This window comes from Chrysochloris asiatica, unplaced genomic scaffold, assembly GCF_000296735.1.
Source record: "Chrysochloris asiatica unplaced genomic scaffold, ChrAsi1.0 scaffold00305, whole genome shotgun sequence".
Taxonomy (NCBI): domain Eukaryota; kingdom Metazoa; phylum Chordata; class Mammalia; order Afrosoricida; family Chrysochloridae; genus Chrysochloris; species Chrysochloris asiatica.
In genome coordinates, this window is record NW_006408823.1 from 465757 (window position 1) to 483290 (window position 17534).

Below are 17534 nucleotides of genomic sequence, written 5' to 3' on the forward strand. Positions count from 1 at the left end.
GGATAAAATTTAGTCTGTGTGATCGTTACTATTACAATTGTAGCATTTCATTTTTGCATCCCCAAAATCACCTCATGGCTTTGCTGCATCAAAATCACGATCCACTGCTATCCCAACGATTCTGTCTCACAGCGGAAACCCTAAAGGACAGAGTAGAACTACTGCCCCAGATGGTGACCAGGGCTATGGTCTTCCACCAAGCGGCTGACAGATTCGAACTAACAACCTTTTGGCAAGCATCAACACTATGGTCAAACATTAGAGACAAGCTAAAAGCGGCAGAGAGCTGCAAAATGATGACAAAGCACAAGCTAAAAGGACAGCTTGAGTACGTATCAACTAGATGAGTACTGCATTTAAAGTTTGAAACAGCCACCAGCGTCCACACTCTTGGAGGACAATCCGTGACATGATCAGTTACAAATGCATGTGGTTCCTTTAACTGTTAATTCTAGTTTTAGACTTTGTTCTTTAGATTCACCTGGACACACAGTGGTATGAAAGTATTCACTAAAGCACTGTTTGTGAGAGGGCCAAATGAAAAAAACCCAGACACCCTTCAGTGGTTGTTGTTAGGTGCCATCAAGTCAGTACCGACTCATAGCCACCTTATGCACAGCAGAATGAAACACTGCCCGATCCTGGGCAAACCTCACTACTGTTGCCACACTTGAGTCCATCGATGCTGCCACTTGGTCAATCCATCTCGTTGGGGGGTCTTCCAATTTTTCTCTGACCCTCCACCTTACCAAACATGATATCCTTCCTCCAGTGACTGATCCCTCCTGACAATATGCCCAAAGTATGAGAGAAGAAGTTTGGCCATGTTGGCCTCTAAGGAGCACTCTCTGGCTGTACTTCTTCCAAAACGGATTTACTGGTTCTTTTGGCAGCCCATGGCACTTTCAATATTCTCCTCCAACACCATAACTCAAAAGCATAAATTTTTCTACATTCTTCCTTATTCACTGTCCAGCTTTTGCATGCATATGAGGTTATTGAAAATACCATGGCTTGTTGGGTCAGGTGTACCTTACTCCTCAAGCTGACATCTTTGCTCTTCAACACTTTAAAAAGGTCTTGTGCAGCAGATTTGCCTAATGCAACACGTCATTTGATTTCTTGACTGCTGCTTCTGTGAGTGTTGATAGTTGATTCAAAAAGAATGAAGTCCTAGATAATTTCAATCTTTTCTCTGTTGATAAGAATGTCGTTTACTGGTCTAGTGGTGAGGATTTTTGTTTTCTTTACATTGAGACATAATCCCTACTGAAGGCTGTGCTCTTTGATCTTTATCAGGAAATGTTTTAAGTCCTCTTCACTTTCAGCAAGCAAGTTGTATCATCTGCATATCGCAGGTTGTTAATGAGTCTTCCTCCAATCCTGATGCCATGTTTTTCTTCACAGAACCCAGCTTCTCGGATTATTTGCTCAGCATACAGGTTGAATAAGTATGGTGAAAGAATACAACAACCTTGTTGCTCATCTTTTTAAATTTTTAAACCATTCAGTGTTCCCATGTTCTGTTCCAACAACTGCTTCTTGGTCCAGGTGCAGATTCCTCATAAACACAATTAAGTGTTCAGGAATACTCATACTTCGCAATGTTGCCCATAGCTTGTCATGATCCACACAATCGAAAGCCTTTGCGTAGTCAATAAAGCACAGGTAAACAGCTTTCTGCTGTTCTCTGCTTTCAGCCAAGATCCATCAGACATCAGCAATGATATCCCTCGTTCCACGGCCTCTTCTGAATTCGGCTTGAACCTCTATAAGTTCTCTGTCCATGTATGATTGTAGCCATTTCTGTACTACCTTTAGCAAAACTTTACTCGCATGGGATATCAGATTATCCGATGATTTCCACATTCCTTTGGGTCACCTCTCTTTGGAATTGGCACAGATACGGATCTCTTCCAGTCAGTCAGTCAGATAGTTGTCTTCCAAATTTCATGGCATAGGTGAGTGAGTGCCTCCTGTGCAGCCTCACTTTTTTGAAAGATTTCAATTTTTATTCCATCAATTCCTGGTGCCTTGTTCTTTCAGTGGGGAGGGGGCCAAATCAAGTAAGGCATCTCTCATTGTGAGAGAATCCTGTTGTTTCTAGCTGCCTTCACATCGACAAGGACTCATGACGACATCATGCTCAGGTGAACAACAAGCTGTCTAGTTCTGCCCCATTTCCTTGGCGGCTACAGATAGGATGTAGAGATTCATAGCATTTTCAGCGACTTATTTTTGGAAGCAGATCACCAGGCCTTTCTTCCTAGGTGGTCTGAAAATTCCGCTGAAATCTGTTCAACCTCATAGTAACATGGGAGGATGGTGGCTCCGCATGAGGTCAATGGCCAGAAATTAAACTCAGGTCTCCTGAACCTAGGAACCACCACTGCCCCTCCGGGAACTCTATTAAAATCAAAACAAACTATAAAAACCCACTGCCATGGAGTGGATTCCAATTCACAGCAACCCTAAGGGCAGAGTAGAGCTGCTCATAATGCTGTAAATCTTTACAGAAGCAGACTGCCTCACGGATTTGAACCTTGGTTAAAAGTCCAATGCTTAACTCACTGTGCCACCAGAACCTCAGGCAACTATAAAGAGATACTGAGGAAGCTCTCCGCACACTGACAGGTAGAGGTGTGCAACAGGGCAGGCAGGATGTTACCTCCCATCAACTAAAAAGAAAAAAGCAAGAGTGGAAGGGGCATGCCTATAGATAGAGACCCCTGGAAGTTCTCAGAGGACCAAGCTGGGGGGAAATCACCTGAGGGGCACAGGGAGGGAAGAGCTCACTTTATAGCTTTCTGTCCTGTCCTGAGGTTTGATGCCCTAATTAGGTAATTAAATGTTGTTGTTGTTGTTGTTGTTAAATGCCATCGAGTCAGTTTCGATCCATAGCGACCCTGTGTAAGGTTACTGAGGAGTAGCTGACAAGCCTGAACCACCGATCTTGCGGTTCAAACCGACTTTGCAGTCCAGCACTTTAACTCACAGCACTACACCAAATTGTTTTAAAAGAGAGATCCTTGCCTCCCCCCACACCCATGTCCAGGCCCAGGTGGCCCAATTTCCTGTTGCAGTGTTTAAGGTTTTAGGATAAAATAAAAAATGGGTTCAATTATGAGTTTAAAATAGTTTCAGCATGCAAATGAACTTGAAAGGCAGGAAAAGAAAAATACTTTCAACACAGAGGTTTCAAAAGTAGCGTCGTTTTTAAAAGAATGTGGCAGCGTATAAACAACAGTTTGTCTCCAGTGTGGTGGTAATATAGGAAGAGTGCTCATGTTGAGAGATCTGACATGATCTCCAAACGCTCCAGAAAACGTGACGTTTGATGTTAGGTTCTGTAGCTTCCAGCACATCCATAAAGATGTAGAAATCACAAATGGACAGACAGGATTTAGAGATGCTGGTGGGAAAGGAAGCGAGGACTGGACACCACACTAAATACAAGCCCATCCTCTTATCTATGGACAGCACCTCCTAGTCAATTTGCATTCTGTTCAAATTCTCTTACTAGAGGTCAAAAGGTTTTGCAATAGGAACCAAGCAAAAGGTTGCTTCATCATTGGCCAGATTCTCCTGTTACTAAACACTCAAGATAAAAGCTTCTCTGTGGGCTAGAATGTATGCTTAAAACCAAACACTAATTTAGCTTAACTAGTAAAGAACGTGTGCTTGAGCATTCTATTCTTTTAAAATCTATCTATCTATATGGGATCCAGCAGTCCTGGTGTGGCGCTGTGGGTTAATGCGCCAGGCTGCAAAAACACTTGAATCGCAAGGCCAGTGATTCAAGCTCACCAGTTGCTCCTTGGAAACCCTATACAGGGTTACTAAGGGTCAGAATCGACTCGATGGCACTCAACAACAATATGAAATCCAACTGACAACCAACAGCAACTCCAGAGGCCAGAAAGGAACCTACAGAATTGTAAGTTTATGTCATCGAGAGAGAACGAAGGGCGAATGGTAATCAGTCACCAAACTGTTCATTCTGAGACTGATGAATTGGTGTATGTTCTGCTGTGTATATTCTCAACAACAACAATTATTTTTTTCTTAAAGAATACATGTTCATGATTTAACAACAAAAGAGCACACAAAGCATGCAGTGTAAAGTTGTTGTTGTTATGTGCCGTGGAGTCAGTTCCAACTCATAGCAACCCTGTACAGGGTTTCCGAGGCTGTAAATCTTTACTGGAGTATAAAGCCTCATCTTTCTCTCGTGGAACAGCTGGTAGTTTTGAACTGCTTACCCTGCAGTTCCCAGCCCGATTCGTAACTGCTACACTACCAGAGAGTAAAGTAGGAGCCCCTTAAACGATCCCCATGTTCCTTACCTCAGATAAAATTTCTAGAATTCCCTATGCACACTTTTGCATGTATTTTTTATGCCCAAAGAACCTAATTTATGATGCTTTTTCTACAAACTTTTTATTGATCATAAATTATTCAACTCTCTCTTCTGAAGGACTTTTGGGTTATTTTCAGTGTTTTGCAATCTAGATTAATTAGCCAACAAAACTAATGGGAAGGTGTGACATTCATGTGAATATTCCTAGAAGCACTGTATCAGCTTGGGGCTGTTGTTACGGTGCCGTGGAGACCATAGAGACCCCGTACAGGGTTTCTGAGGCTATAAATCTTTACGGGAGCAGAAAGCCTCATCTTTCTCCCACGGAACAGCTGGTAGTTTCACACTACTTGACCATGAGGTTAGCAGCCCGATTCGTAGCCATTACGCTACCAGAACTCCTTATCAGCTTGGGGTAGAAGCTGGTTATTTAGTTATATGTATGTCATATACTGGAGTTCTGGTGTGAGTTCTGGTGTGACATGTAGGATAAAACATTGGACTGCAAGTTGGCTTGAACCACAAGGTTGGCAATTCAAAACCACAGCTGTTCCTCGGAAACCCTGTAACAGGTCGCTATGAGTCAGAACCAACTCGATGGCACTTTAACAACAATAACAATATTATATACTGGAGTCCTGGTGTTATGCTGTTGGGTAAGCACTGAACTGCTAAACCACAAGATCGGCAGTTCAAACCCACCAGCTGCTCCTAAGAAACTCTTTACAGGATCGCTGTGAGTCAGAACTCACTCGACAGCACTGAACAAGAGCATATCATACACTGGCATCCTGGGGTGGTGCAGTAAAATAAGCATGGGACTGCTAACTGCAAGGTCGGAGGTTCAAACCCACCAGCTGCTCCTCAGAAACCCTACAGAGCATCGCTATGAGTTAGAACCCACTCAACAGCACTTAACAACGACAACATATCATCTAAAAAGGCAGGTAACCAAATCCACAGGTTTTAAACAACGTCTCTAGAAACTGGAAAACTACAACACTTAACCCTGGTATGAACTTGCCACACACCAAGTGCATTCTGATGATTAAATCAAAACCCCTGATCCTAAGATGACACGAAACTCATTTATTGTTGCAGGGGGCTACTCTATCTATTTTCAACTCATGGTGTCCCCATGTGACAGAGCAAACGTGTACCATACAGGTTCTTAGTTGTCACAGTCACACAAGCACATCACCAGGTCTTTCCCCCACAAAGCGGCTGGTGAGTTAAGTGGGCTCCTGGGGCAGTGGAGATGCTAAAGTCATCCGGAATTACAGATGTATCTCACTTTACTGTGTGCTTCACAGATACTGTGGTTTTTACAAATTGAGGGCTTTTGGCAACATCTTTCCAACAGCAAGTGCTTACTTTGTGTCACTGTGTCCCATTTTGGTCATTCTCCCAATAATTTCAAACTTTTTCTTCATGCTATTCCACACTTCATAGCCTACAGTCTAGGGTCAGCATAACTTTTACAAGCAATGGGAAACCAAATATTGGTGTGATTTGCTAGACTGGGGTCTTCACTTGATAGTGGTGGTCTGGGACCCAACCCGCGCTATCTCCGAGGTCTGCTAGTACTTTGGTTGTTCACACTCAGTTTTCCTAATGGAACTTGGTCCGATTCTTTCCCCAAATGGGAGGGACTGGAACAGATGAGACTATAGCTGTCCCCTTCACAGAATTGAACTTCAGTGGGCAAATGCACCTTGGAGAAGCAGGTAGGAGGGGTCTACCTGTGCACTGTTCCCAAAGCTCTTGACTCTGCCTTTCCAGGCTCCCCATGGCCTTTGCCTCCTGGCCACCGGTTGCTCCTAGTCCTCCTGCAGGGGCCTTCAGCTCAGGGGTCCTCCCATCCAGCACCGACCTCATGTGGTTACACAGATCTCAGTGAGCACTGTAAACCACTAGTCCCCTGAGGTAGCAATGGTTGTACACCTCTGAGCCACCAAGGCCCAGCACAGGCCCTGCACTGAGCATGCTCAGACAGATTGGTGGCGAAGACAATGGAGCCCATTAATGACTCCCCAGACAGGACCACACCACCTTCTTTACCCACTCAGAAGCAAAACCTCGCAGCCTCCGTAATGTTGGCAGGCCACTGAATGTAAAACAAAAACAAAATTGATTTTTGTAAAACTTGTTCTGTCTCCAAGAGGCTATCCCTCCAGGCTGGCACACTTGCCATTCCCTTTGCTTAGACTAGCTCCCGCCCACCTCCCCAACATCCTACAGCTCAGCTCAAACACCACTCCCGACAGACAGCAGAACAGGTTCAGGCCCCTTCTGTCCTGGTCTCCAACTAGGCAAGGACCCTGGCTGTAGTGATCTGTTTAGGGGCTGTCCTCCCCACAACCTACATGAAGGCAGGAGCTGAGCCTGTGGTGTCATCTACACCAAAAGTGATAGCTGTTTTCTAACTGAGCAAATAATCCTGAAATGAGAGACCTGAAACCCTAAGTCTTCCATCTTAAAAACAGGGTCCTTCTTACATGAACCTGGTCCTTCAAGCCACAGAGAGCATACCCTACAGACAGCTCCAGACAAGCGAAGAGGTCAGTCAGTGTGCTCCAGCTGGGTTGTCCAATTTAGGAACTACTAGCATCACCTGGCTATGCGTAACGACTTTAGCGCCTCTCTCACGGCTTACCTGTCAGGCGCTCAGTACATGGCCTGGGGCTCCAAAACTGGACAAAAGAGATGTCCAGTGTCAGGATTCTACTGGCTGGAGTGCCAAGCAAAGGAGCTGTCCAAGTCCATTCGCTTACGCTCATTTCTCCTAAATGCTAAGAGGTTGAGAGACTCGTTGATGAGGACTACAACACGAGACATTCTCTCTTGATAATCCACAGGAATCCCTCACATTGTTCAAGAGACGCTCAGACTGTGCTCTTCAAGCAACAACTGGCTCTAATGGCAATAGATGAACGACCCAGACGACACAGAAAACCTACCAATATTGTATGCCTTGTTATTATCAATAAAAATTATTTATTAATCATGTACATGAGTCAATATAAACATATCCATGAGTCACGTGAAACAAAATTCTCTGTCCCCAGGTGACAATTTTTACTAACAAAAAAACTATCTCCACACCTAGAATTTCTAGGAGACTTGAAAACAGTAACCTCTATTGAAATAATTTCCTAAACTATTATAGAATCAGGAGCCCTGATGGCACCATGGTTAAAGTGCTTGGCTGCTAAACCTTTTCTTAGGAAGAGATAGTCTGTTTCCATAAAGATTACAGAAAACCCTATGGGGGCAAGTCTTCTCTACCTACAGGGTCACTATGAGTCGGAATCGACTCAACAGCAATGATTGGGTTAATTATACAATTTGTAGGTAGAGAAAATTCACAATTACTTATCTCCTGAGCAAGCAGCTGAACCCATTCTTCCTCAGACTGGAGGAAGCTAAACCACAAGTTTTGCTTCATTGTTATCTCATTTAACCAGTCCACTAGGCTCAAGCTGGACCAGAATCCCCCGACCAACTGCCCCCAACTCTGCTTCCTAAAGAAAAAAAAGACTTTTTTTTTTTTTTTAATCATTTCTCTATCCTTATTTTCCCTCCTTCTCTAAGTCCTGACCCTAATTCAAGCCCTTGTTTGAAGAATAACTAGAGATAAAGTTCCATTTAATTGGAGTTCAACTCCCCAATAAAGAGCTTAACTTCAAACACAGTGAGGCAATGGAGTCACACTATTATCCATGACGTTGTTGTGTACCATCAAGCCGTAGTGAATCACTGCAGCCTCGTAGGACAGAGGAGAACTGCCCCAATTCGGTCTTCTAAGCTGTCACCTCTAGGGGAGCAGCCTCTAAGGTCTTTGCTCCCATGGAACCACTGGTGGGTTGAAATCCCCAATCTTTTGGTTAGCAGCTGAGCACTGTAGCCAGTGGGTCATGTGACAAACTTCAGCTGTCCCAGACCTGGAGCATGGAAGGTGTGCTTCCCATATCTTCTTCACCAAGCACCTTCTGTGGGCCTCCATGATCCCAATCCTCCTCCTCCCAGGTCTGAGGGCCAGGTGCCTGCAGGGCCACCCTCTCTACAAGACAGTCAGTCTATGGTGTTGCTTTCAGGTGCACACAGCACTGACTATATGCCAGTCATCATGTCTGGGAGTGCCGTCAAGTTCATTTTCCACTCACAGTGACCCCACGTGCCGGAGATGAACTGTCCACAAGACCCTAAACTGTCAACTTCATGGGAGCAGATCACCAGGCCTTTCTGCAGCGAAGCTGATAATGGGTCCCGGACCACCAACCTTTCGGTTAGCAGCTGAGCGCTTCACCACCGCACCATCAGACATCCCAGTAGCCCAAAGGTCCACTAGTCAAAATGGGCAGTAGAACAAAACTGTAAGAAAATCTTGTTCCCTCTCAGAGAGGAGACCCTCCCAAGCCCAAGTGGGAAATCACTGGTTCAAGTCACAGAGCTGATGACAGGGAGTCGGGACTCTGCGTCCACTCGCCTTCCTCACCACACGCTGCCTGCCTCCCAGTATAAAAAGCTCTGACATTTCCTTCAACTCTGAGTCATGAGTAGAAGGTTCTACTTTTAAATCAGGTGACAAATACTCCAAATATTTTAATCCAAAGGAATTGGGTCAAGCGCTTGCAGTCCGTAATTGTCAAGGTAAGCCCTAATTATTAGACAGATTCCTGTGGCTCCTGCGGGCTATCGTTCAGACTGTAATCAAACACCAGAATCCACTCTGTCCGAAGGTTGTACAAGTCTGCTTACACACCATCGTTAAGAGCTGCAGCTCCTTTTTCTGGCTCTTTCCTGGGCGATTCTAGCTAGATAATTAAAACAGGTCCAAGCAAACTCTGTTTTGATAAGAAAAATCCAGGCTTTTTGGGGCGGGGCAAAAGAAAGCTTCTGAATTTAAAAAGAACAAATGGGGCAAAACTGCACAGCCCCATTTCAAACGGCTTGAGTTTTCTCCTTATTAGATTCCTTCCATTCAAACAGTTGGTCAAGGTGCCGCTGTAAAACACAGCTACTGTATACGCAGAAATTAACAGTCTCCAACAGTAGCAGACGGTGCACCTAGAAATATAGGACTGGAAGTCAGATTCAACAAGGACCACTCTCAACATTAGATGCTACTATCCTTAGTAGTGATTCAATTAAACATTCTTTTGCTTCATGGAAGTAAAGCATGGGGAGGGGGGGTAGAATGCCACAGGGACGGTACCCAAGTATTTCTTAAGGGCAAGATTTAAAAATAAAGGAGTTCAACTTTTAGACATAAAGTCCAAAAAAAGCCTTGCTTACCAAATTGAGACCACAGAACGCCCTAAGGGTGGTTTTTCAAAGACAAGGACAGTCATTCACAAAATTGCTGAAGAATTAATAAGAATAAATACAGCCCCCTTACTTCCCACCACACCTTTAGAGACACTCTCTGGTCCAAGCTCTCGGGGCTAGCAGAGCACTCTGGCCCTCAGACCTCCTGTCAGGGTCTCAGAGCCTCACAAGAAGTGTTATGGTGGGCTGAGAAACGAGAAGGCTCCTGAAAGGTGGACTAAGGAAAGTGTGTCCCACCCCACCCCCATCAACTCAGGGGACCTTGCTGGAGGAACAGGACTTGGAGTGGCTGAAGATCAGCCATGCTGCTGAGCAGAGCGGGGCTCACAGGACCACCAGAAGACAATCTGAGAAGAGGCACAAAAGGGCAGGAGCAAGTGGTCAGAGAACTTCTGGAAGGCATAAACACCAGGTGGGTTTGCTCAGTTACCTTGCTCCTCAGAGATATTCACAAGGTGTAGGTTTCCCTGAACCCAAGTCCCTGCTCCAGGACACCAAGGCGGCCCTCAACCCTCTGCACACAGGGCACGCTGCAGAAGCAGGTGAGTAAATGAAGGTTTCGGTGGAAAGCCTTGCTGACACTCTCTCATTTGATGGCATTTTGTATACTTTCCTCAAGTTTTCTTTTCCCATAAGTCTTATCTCCACAATATAGTACTAACCTACCCAAAGGCCTCCCTCAGAATCCTCTATCCACGGCGATCTCTTCCCAGGTATCTCAAAGTGGATGAAAATCCAGTGAAGAGACAGGACTGCATGCACAATCCAGAGCATGTTTCCAAGCTAGTAAGAGTTTTCAGAACACCCTTCAAGTTTTGCTGACTTTAAAATTGCAAGGTCACCACATTCCATTTACAACCATTACAAATGACAGGGGAGGGGGAAATCACTCTTATTGATTACAGAACTCCTGGCTCCCCCTCTTGGAGTGGGCTACCACAGACAGGCCTGTCCACTTGGACTTCTATACACACCATGGCTCCTGTTTCCAATCAGGCTGGTAACTACAGTGCCAGTCATCTGTCTACCCTCACGACCATGCTCTGAGACAGGAATCGGTAGCATCTGTCTTACAGATGGGGAAACTGAGGCTCAGAGATGATGGAACTTGTCTAGTTAAATCTGCACAGGAAGTGGAAGCCCAGCCGCCTGGCCTGGCTCCCACACCACTCTGGGCACCAACAGAGCCTGTGCCATCGTCACATGCTTGCCAGAGCACTCCAAGAGCCAGCTGGGTGGGTCTCAGGTGAAAACATACAGCCATGTGTGTAAGTGCGTCTCTGTGAACTCAGAATCAGGGAAACAGAAGGCAGACCCTAAGACTTACGGCGAAGTGCTGGTGGCAAAGTGGTTAAAAGCACTCAACTTCTAACCAAAGGTGGGTGGTCCAAACCCACCAGGCATGCCATAAGAAAGATGAGACTATCTGCTTCCACAAAGAAGACAGTCTTGGAGCCCCTCTGGGGCGCTCCCTCTCTGTCTTACAGGGTCGCTGTGAGTCCAAAGTCCACGCAACAGCAGGGTATGTGGTTTTGGGGGATTTGGCTTAAAAGTAAACCTTGGGAGAAGAGAGAACAGTGAAGGGTACGTAACGGTTGTCACCCAATCCTGCCAGGGTCCTGTGAGCCTACAGTGTGCTGGGAAGAAGACTGAGGCTCCCATGATATATGAGGGATGGGAGGCGCTGTGTGGGCCACTGGGGTCAACAGAACACAAATACACAAAACCACATCCTCACTAAGCGAATTGGGTTTTTCTCCTCTTACTAGGAACAAAGTGAGATGCCAGGTTCAACTCACCTGATTCTAAACAAGCAGACATACAAATTAGACCAACATGGGTCTGTCATGAGCTGAAATGTCCAGGCAAACTCGGCTCCCGACTGGTTCACTTGGGCTCCTCACCTCAGGGCCACTGTCTTCAGACTCGACCCTGCACTGTTGATAGCCACCCAGTCTAAGCACCACGTCGTCGGTCCAGGACTCCCACATGCTCCTTAAAAGCATTAAGCCCACACCACTTCATGAGTTGGCACTGCAGCCCATGGGCCAAATCCTGCTGCCCGTTTGTGTTAACTCCAGTTCTGCTGGAACACAGCCATGGCCACTCTGTGCTCAAACAGTAGAGTGGAGGAGCTACAATTGGGGCTCCACTGCCCACAATTCTCAGACCCTTTATAGACAAGAGATAAGTAGCGTAGTGGTTACGAATCGGTCTGCGAACCGCAAGATCAGCAGTTCGAAACTACCAGCTGCTCTGTGGGAGAAAGAGGCTTTCTGCTCCCATAAAGATTTACAGCCTCAGAAACCCTGTTCAGGGTCGCTACGGGTCGGAACCGACTCGATGGCACTTAACAACAACAACATTACATAGAAAGGGGGATTTTAAGGTCAGTCAGGCTTGGAATAGTACAAACTACAGAGCTGCTCTCAAAGCTACACTGTACCCTTCCACAGTAAAGCTTTCTTGGTTATTTGCAGCCTCTTTGAGAATCACCTTTAGTATGGCCTCTAACTTCATGGAAGCGGATGGGTTTGAGGAAGATAAAGAGAAGGGAGCCCAGAATTAAACCATCTTAAAACCCACAATCAGGTACATTTCATCTTTAGCAAGGTAAGGCATATTTTGGCAAAGTCATGTTTAACTACTTTGAGTTTGGACATACTGAGTAAAAACACAAAGTCAGCACTTAAACTTACATTAAGGCACTTCCACTGCACAGACAGAGCTTGAGTAATTGTATATTTTGTTACACAACTTAGAAGCTTACTGTAAAAGCAGAGGTTAACAATCTAGTCTTAACATCAACTTCTCATAGTTGGACTAGGCCTCAGTCCCTTTGTAAGTCATTTGCAATTATATGTGGTCTCAACTAAGACATATTCAAATTACGAAGCAGCACCCTGGGTTTTTATACATCTTACTGTTGTGGTGCTGTGGGTTAATGCGCTGGACTACAAAGTCGGTTTGAATGCAAAGTCAAGTTCACCAGCGGCTCCTCGGGAAACCCTATACAGGGTTGCTATCGGTTGGAACCAACTCAACGGCACACAACAACAATTATATTGTAAACCACCACATTAGTAAAGTATACTACATACAGTGTTGCAGCACAGAACCTGCTGTTATCATTCTCATGCCAATCCCCAAAGACAAGTAAGGGCAGGATTTGTAAAGACTGACACTAAACGGCAATAGTGGAAACTTAATGGAAAAAAAAAAGTTCTTGGCTTACATCAGAACTGACTAAAGACAGTCACTGCAACAGAACCACGTTGTAAGTAAGGGACTACCTGTATGTTTAAGAATCACAGTATCAGCGTCAAGTGCCATCAAGTCAATTCCGACTCAAAGTAACCCTATATAGGGTTTCCAATGAGCAGCTGGTAAGGTTGGAACCACCAAACTTGAGGTCCATGCATTATCCTGCAGCACCACATCAGCACTCCAAATCTTTAATGTTTCTCAATCTTTTTATATACTGTTAAGGCTCTGTGGCCCTGGTTGCACAAGGGTTAAGTGCCAGTTGCTAACCAAAAGGTCCATGGTTCAAATCCATCAGCTTTACATGGAAGAAAAACCCAGCTTAGATTGTTATTGAGTGTCATCGAGTCAGTTCTGACCTATAGCAACCCTGTTCAGGGTTTCCAAGGAGCAACTGGGGAGCTTGACTCCCAACCTTGCGGTTCAAACCGACTTTGCAGTCCAGCAGCCAGGACTCAGTAAGAAAGCCAATGGGGCAGTTTAATGCTACCATCTAGGGTCACTAAGACCCAACACCGGTCCGGAGTGCCAAGGTTCCCTTGGTGGGATTTCTACAAACTACCATCATACCGAGAGGAGCTCTGGTAGTGCAATGGTTACGAATCGGGCTGCAAACTGCAGGGTCAGCAGTTCGAAACTACCAGCTGTTCCGCAGGAGAAAGATGAGGCTTTCTAATTCCGTAAAGATTTACAGCCTCGGAAACCCTGTACAGGGTCGCTATGAGTTGGAATCAACTCCACGGCACATAACAATAACAACAACAACCATCACACCAGAGGGGCCTCAAATGGTAGCCACTGTCCTCACCCGTCTTGCAAAGGTACTCTATGTTCTTGCTACGGTTTTTATAAATAAAAGCAAGGCACAGGCATGGAAAGCCTTGGCTCTACAAGTCTTTAGGAAACCTTGTATTTCCTTTTAGCTAGGACTCAGTGACACAATCAGATTAACTTGGCCATCTCTCAATTATCCATTCCAGTAAGCACACATGAACACCCCCCCTGTGTCAGAATCAGCCCCCATAGGTGGTAACAAACATTCCCCTTGGGAATTTAACTCACTTTCTAGAGTTTTACTGTTGAAGCCTGCAAAGTCTGGCAGTCTCCTGGGTCAGTCTAATAAGCAAATTTAAGGTGGGCAAATGTAGATTTATAAAATATACAGAACTACTAGCGTTAAAGGGTACCCTGGTGGCACAGTGGTTAAGCGCCTCAGCTGCCAACTGAATGGTTGGTTGAACCCACCAGCCAGCCGCTCCTCCGGAGAAAGATGAGGCCGACTGTTTCTGTAGAGATGTCAGCCTTGGGAATTCTCTGGGCCATGCTCCTCTGTCCTGTATGCTAACTCACAATCACTGGGCTGCAGTGGGCTGCTTTTTAAATTTGCGTTCATGGTTTAGTCTTGGGTTCTGGCTTTGACTGTTGCTTTGGGCAAATCATCTCTCTCAAGTCTGACTCCTTACCTAAAAAATAGCCAAGTTAGCATCTTCTCTTTCTGCCTCTGGAAATACCGTGAGGTTCAAAATGAGAAGCAGAGCTTGAAGATACAGAAGGCACTGCACACACAGAGAAGTAGAAGATATTGTATTTTGGCTGGTCACAGTAGTCACACCACAAGCATTCTTTACAACAGCTTTCCTGCTGCATTTTAAAGGGATTCACCTTAGGAACCGTCCTAACTTCTTAGGGACACCAGATGACTTATACCTGTGTGCAATTTTCAGAATGTAGGTTTAAAAATGATTACATACAAAGCCTATTTATTGTATGTCAATTTGACTCCCCAACCCTAAAAAAAAAAAGTCTACGGCTTGCCTGGATATTGATTTTTCCTACAGTTAAATCACAAATCCACTCTGTTGAAAGATACTCATGCTTTGTTTTAACTTGGATATACTAAGTTAAGGATATTTCCAAAACGTCTAACACACAAGGTTGCCATTTTTTATGTGGAGGGCCAAGGGAAGACTAGTCACATGTATGAGAAAGAGCTGAAGCTCCACATACAACTAGAGAAGGTATTGCAACAACATGTGAAGCACTGAAGTGTGTCCTTGCAGAACCCAGACTTGCGCTTGGGATTAGTACCCTTTCCTTAGTATCTTCTGTTTTTCCTCTCCATCCCTCCCCTCCACCCCAGGCTTCAAACAACCTGCAGGCAGGGTGCTTTGGGGTCCATTTTCACATACTAACAGGGCAGCCTGGAACTCACTCCGTTTCTCCCCATTTCCTGGGCCCAGAGCCCCCCTCCCTCACATGCTATCACAAGACACCTCCTCCACCTCCCATCACTAGTCACTAAAATACCGCTGAGTCTCTGCAGGTTATTTCTCCCCAGACCCTGGCCACATTCCCATTCCAATCCTTTGAATGGAGTGAGTGGACATGTTTACTTGCTCATCAGATATCTTAACCATTCTATCCGTTTCATGACCACAGGCTGGACCTTGTATAATGTGCTTCTTTCCTCCTGGGTCTCCCCTGCCCTCCCCCTACTGATAGGCCCTTTCGTAAAAAAACGTGATAGTGATGAATCCAAGGACCAAAGTGAAGTATGGTCATGAATTTTATTCTTTGGACTATTTTAAATGGAGCCATCAAAAAATGAAATCTTTTGTTCCACATCTGGAAAAGTACAAGGGCTCCTGTTTGTTCCTTACAAGGGTAAAAAAAATGGCAAGGAAGAAAGATTTCTAAGAGTAGGACAACCTTCCTGATTAACTTTGCTGTGATGAACAGCACAGAACTACCCAAAAAGACCACCCTGTGGGGTCCACCTTGGAAGCATCTGAAGGTACACAGCAGGACACCCACCCCCTTTTGGCTAAGTCCGTGTCACTCATTCCTCTCTCTCTATAAAAAACAAGCTAGCAGTAACTGCCATTCAATGGTTGCAAAGATGCACAACCAGGTTTCAGAGGACAAGCTTCAAAGCTGAACTTTCCTGGTCCTATCTACATTTCCTGTGGTGAAAAACTTTTCCCTCACATAGCAAGGTGAAATGAAGCAAATTAAGATCTGTTTTGCAGCCAAATGACATTTTAAGCATAGCTGCCTCCAAGTTTTTCACTTCATATATGTTGATTTTACTAAATTAATGCTAGGCCCAACTCTATTGGGTTTCAAAAAAAGAGTATATCTAGTAATTTCATAAGCTATCCCCCTCAAGTCTACCCCCACACTGTTGCACAAAAGTTTTAACTAAATAAAAACCTACTTTTTATGAATTTGGTTTTTTAAAAAATGACCTCTCCCATTTCTACATTAACACTGACATGACATTTTTCATAACTGGATTCCAGGAACTGTCTTGGAACTGAAACCATGGGAGACTCAAGCTTTGTTTCAAAGGCAAGACTGGATTTTCGTCTAGGCAAATGGACAGTCACAGAAATCTTTCCACAAGTGGAGCAGCTGGGTCTGGTGCAAATCTGAAGGCACTGCAGCAATGGTCTAATTCAATTTGGACCCATTCAGAATGAACGGATTTTTTCAGACGCTGCTACAGCAGCGAACGACGCTGCGCTAGAAAAAGGCGGATTGCATTTGAGACGGAAATCGCTCGCGCCGGCACCCAAGTTTTTGCTGCGGAATCGACAGCTCTCAAAGAGGAAATACTGTTACCATGAACCATCCCCCAAGAACCCAGACTATCCCGCGAAGCAAAAACTACCATACTTTTCTTAGGCAACGAATAGGATTACCTAAGCAAGTTTTCATGGATGCTGTTTAATAAGAAAAAGAAAAAAAAATATATATATATATATATACACACACACACATATATGATTTGCTCCATATCCTGCAAACATTTTTGGAAAAACTGTCATTTCTACATTCCTTAACTTAAATTGTCTTGGACAGCGACGCTGTAAAACCAAGACAAGCTGGAATGGAGGCTGCGTGGCTGGGAAGAATCTGCTGTTAACTTTCTTTCAAAGTTCTCTAGGTGAGGTTAAACACATCACAGCAACTTTTGTGACATCTCCCTCAGGGAAGTTTGGGGTTTTTGAAGAATGGAATGAGTAAGTGACAAAAACAAAGGGAGTCTTCCCAATGAACCACTACACTTTTTCTGTCCCCCAAAAAACTTCCAAGAGCGAGCGGGTGGCTGCGGACGTGCTGGGCTGAAGGGGGGCCCGGTCAACAGTGCTCCCCGTTTGGAAAAACACATCGAGTGGTCCTAAGGGCTGCGAGGATTCCCCCCTCGGACCCGAGCATGGACTGACCCTCGGGGCCGTCCACCTCCCTCCAGGCGACTACGCCTCACTTTCCTCCCGAAGAAGTCCGCCTTGCTCCCGTTGCCCCGCAGGGCCCGGCGCAGCACATTGACAGTCCTGACACCAACTTGGCCACCCGCCGCCGGCGCCCGAGTCGGGGCCGCTGTCTTCCCCGGGCCACCGGCCCGCCCGCAGTCCAAGTGTAGGGGACCCCCGCCCGGCCCCCGGCGGGGTGACAGGCCCGCCCGGCCCCCCTCACCTGTGCTGTCATTCGCCGAGAATCCGGGCGAGCTGAGTTTGGCTCGTTTGGGGTTGGGCGGTCCGTCCAGCAAGTTCTCGGCCATTTTCGCCCGCTCCCG

The 17534-nt window shown here is 45.5% G+C and overlaps 1 protein-coding gene across 2 annotated transcripts in view; it reads right to left on the reverse strand.

Moving 5' to 3' along the window:
• The window catches only part of CREBBP (CREB binding protein), a 134724-nt gene extending 117205 nt beyond the window's left edge, over nt 1-17519 (reverse strand). For both annotated transcript variants that reach the window (XM_006874875.1, XM_006874874.1), the window contains exon 1: nt 17435-17519. In XM_006874875.1, coding sequence (XP_006874937.1) covers nt 17435-17519 — 85 coding nt within the window. The remainder of the gene's footprint in view (nt 1-17434) is intronic.
• Between the last annotated feature and the right edge of the window lie 15 nt (nt 17520-17534).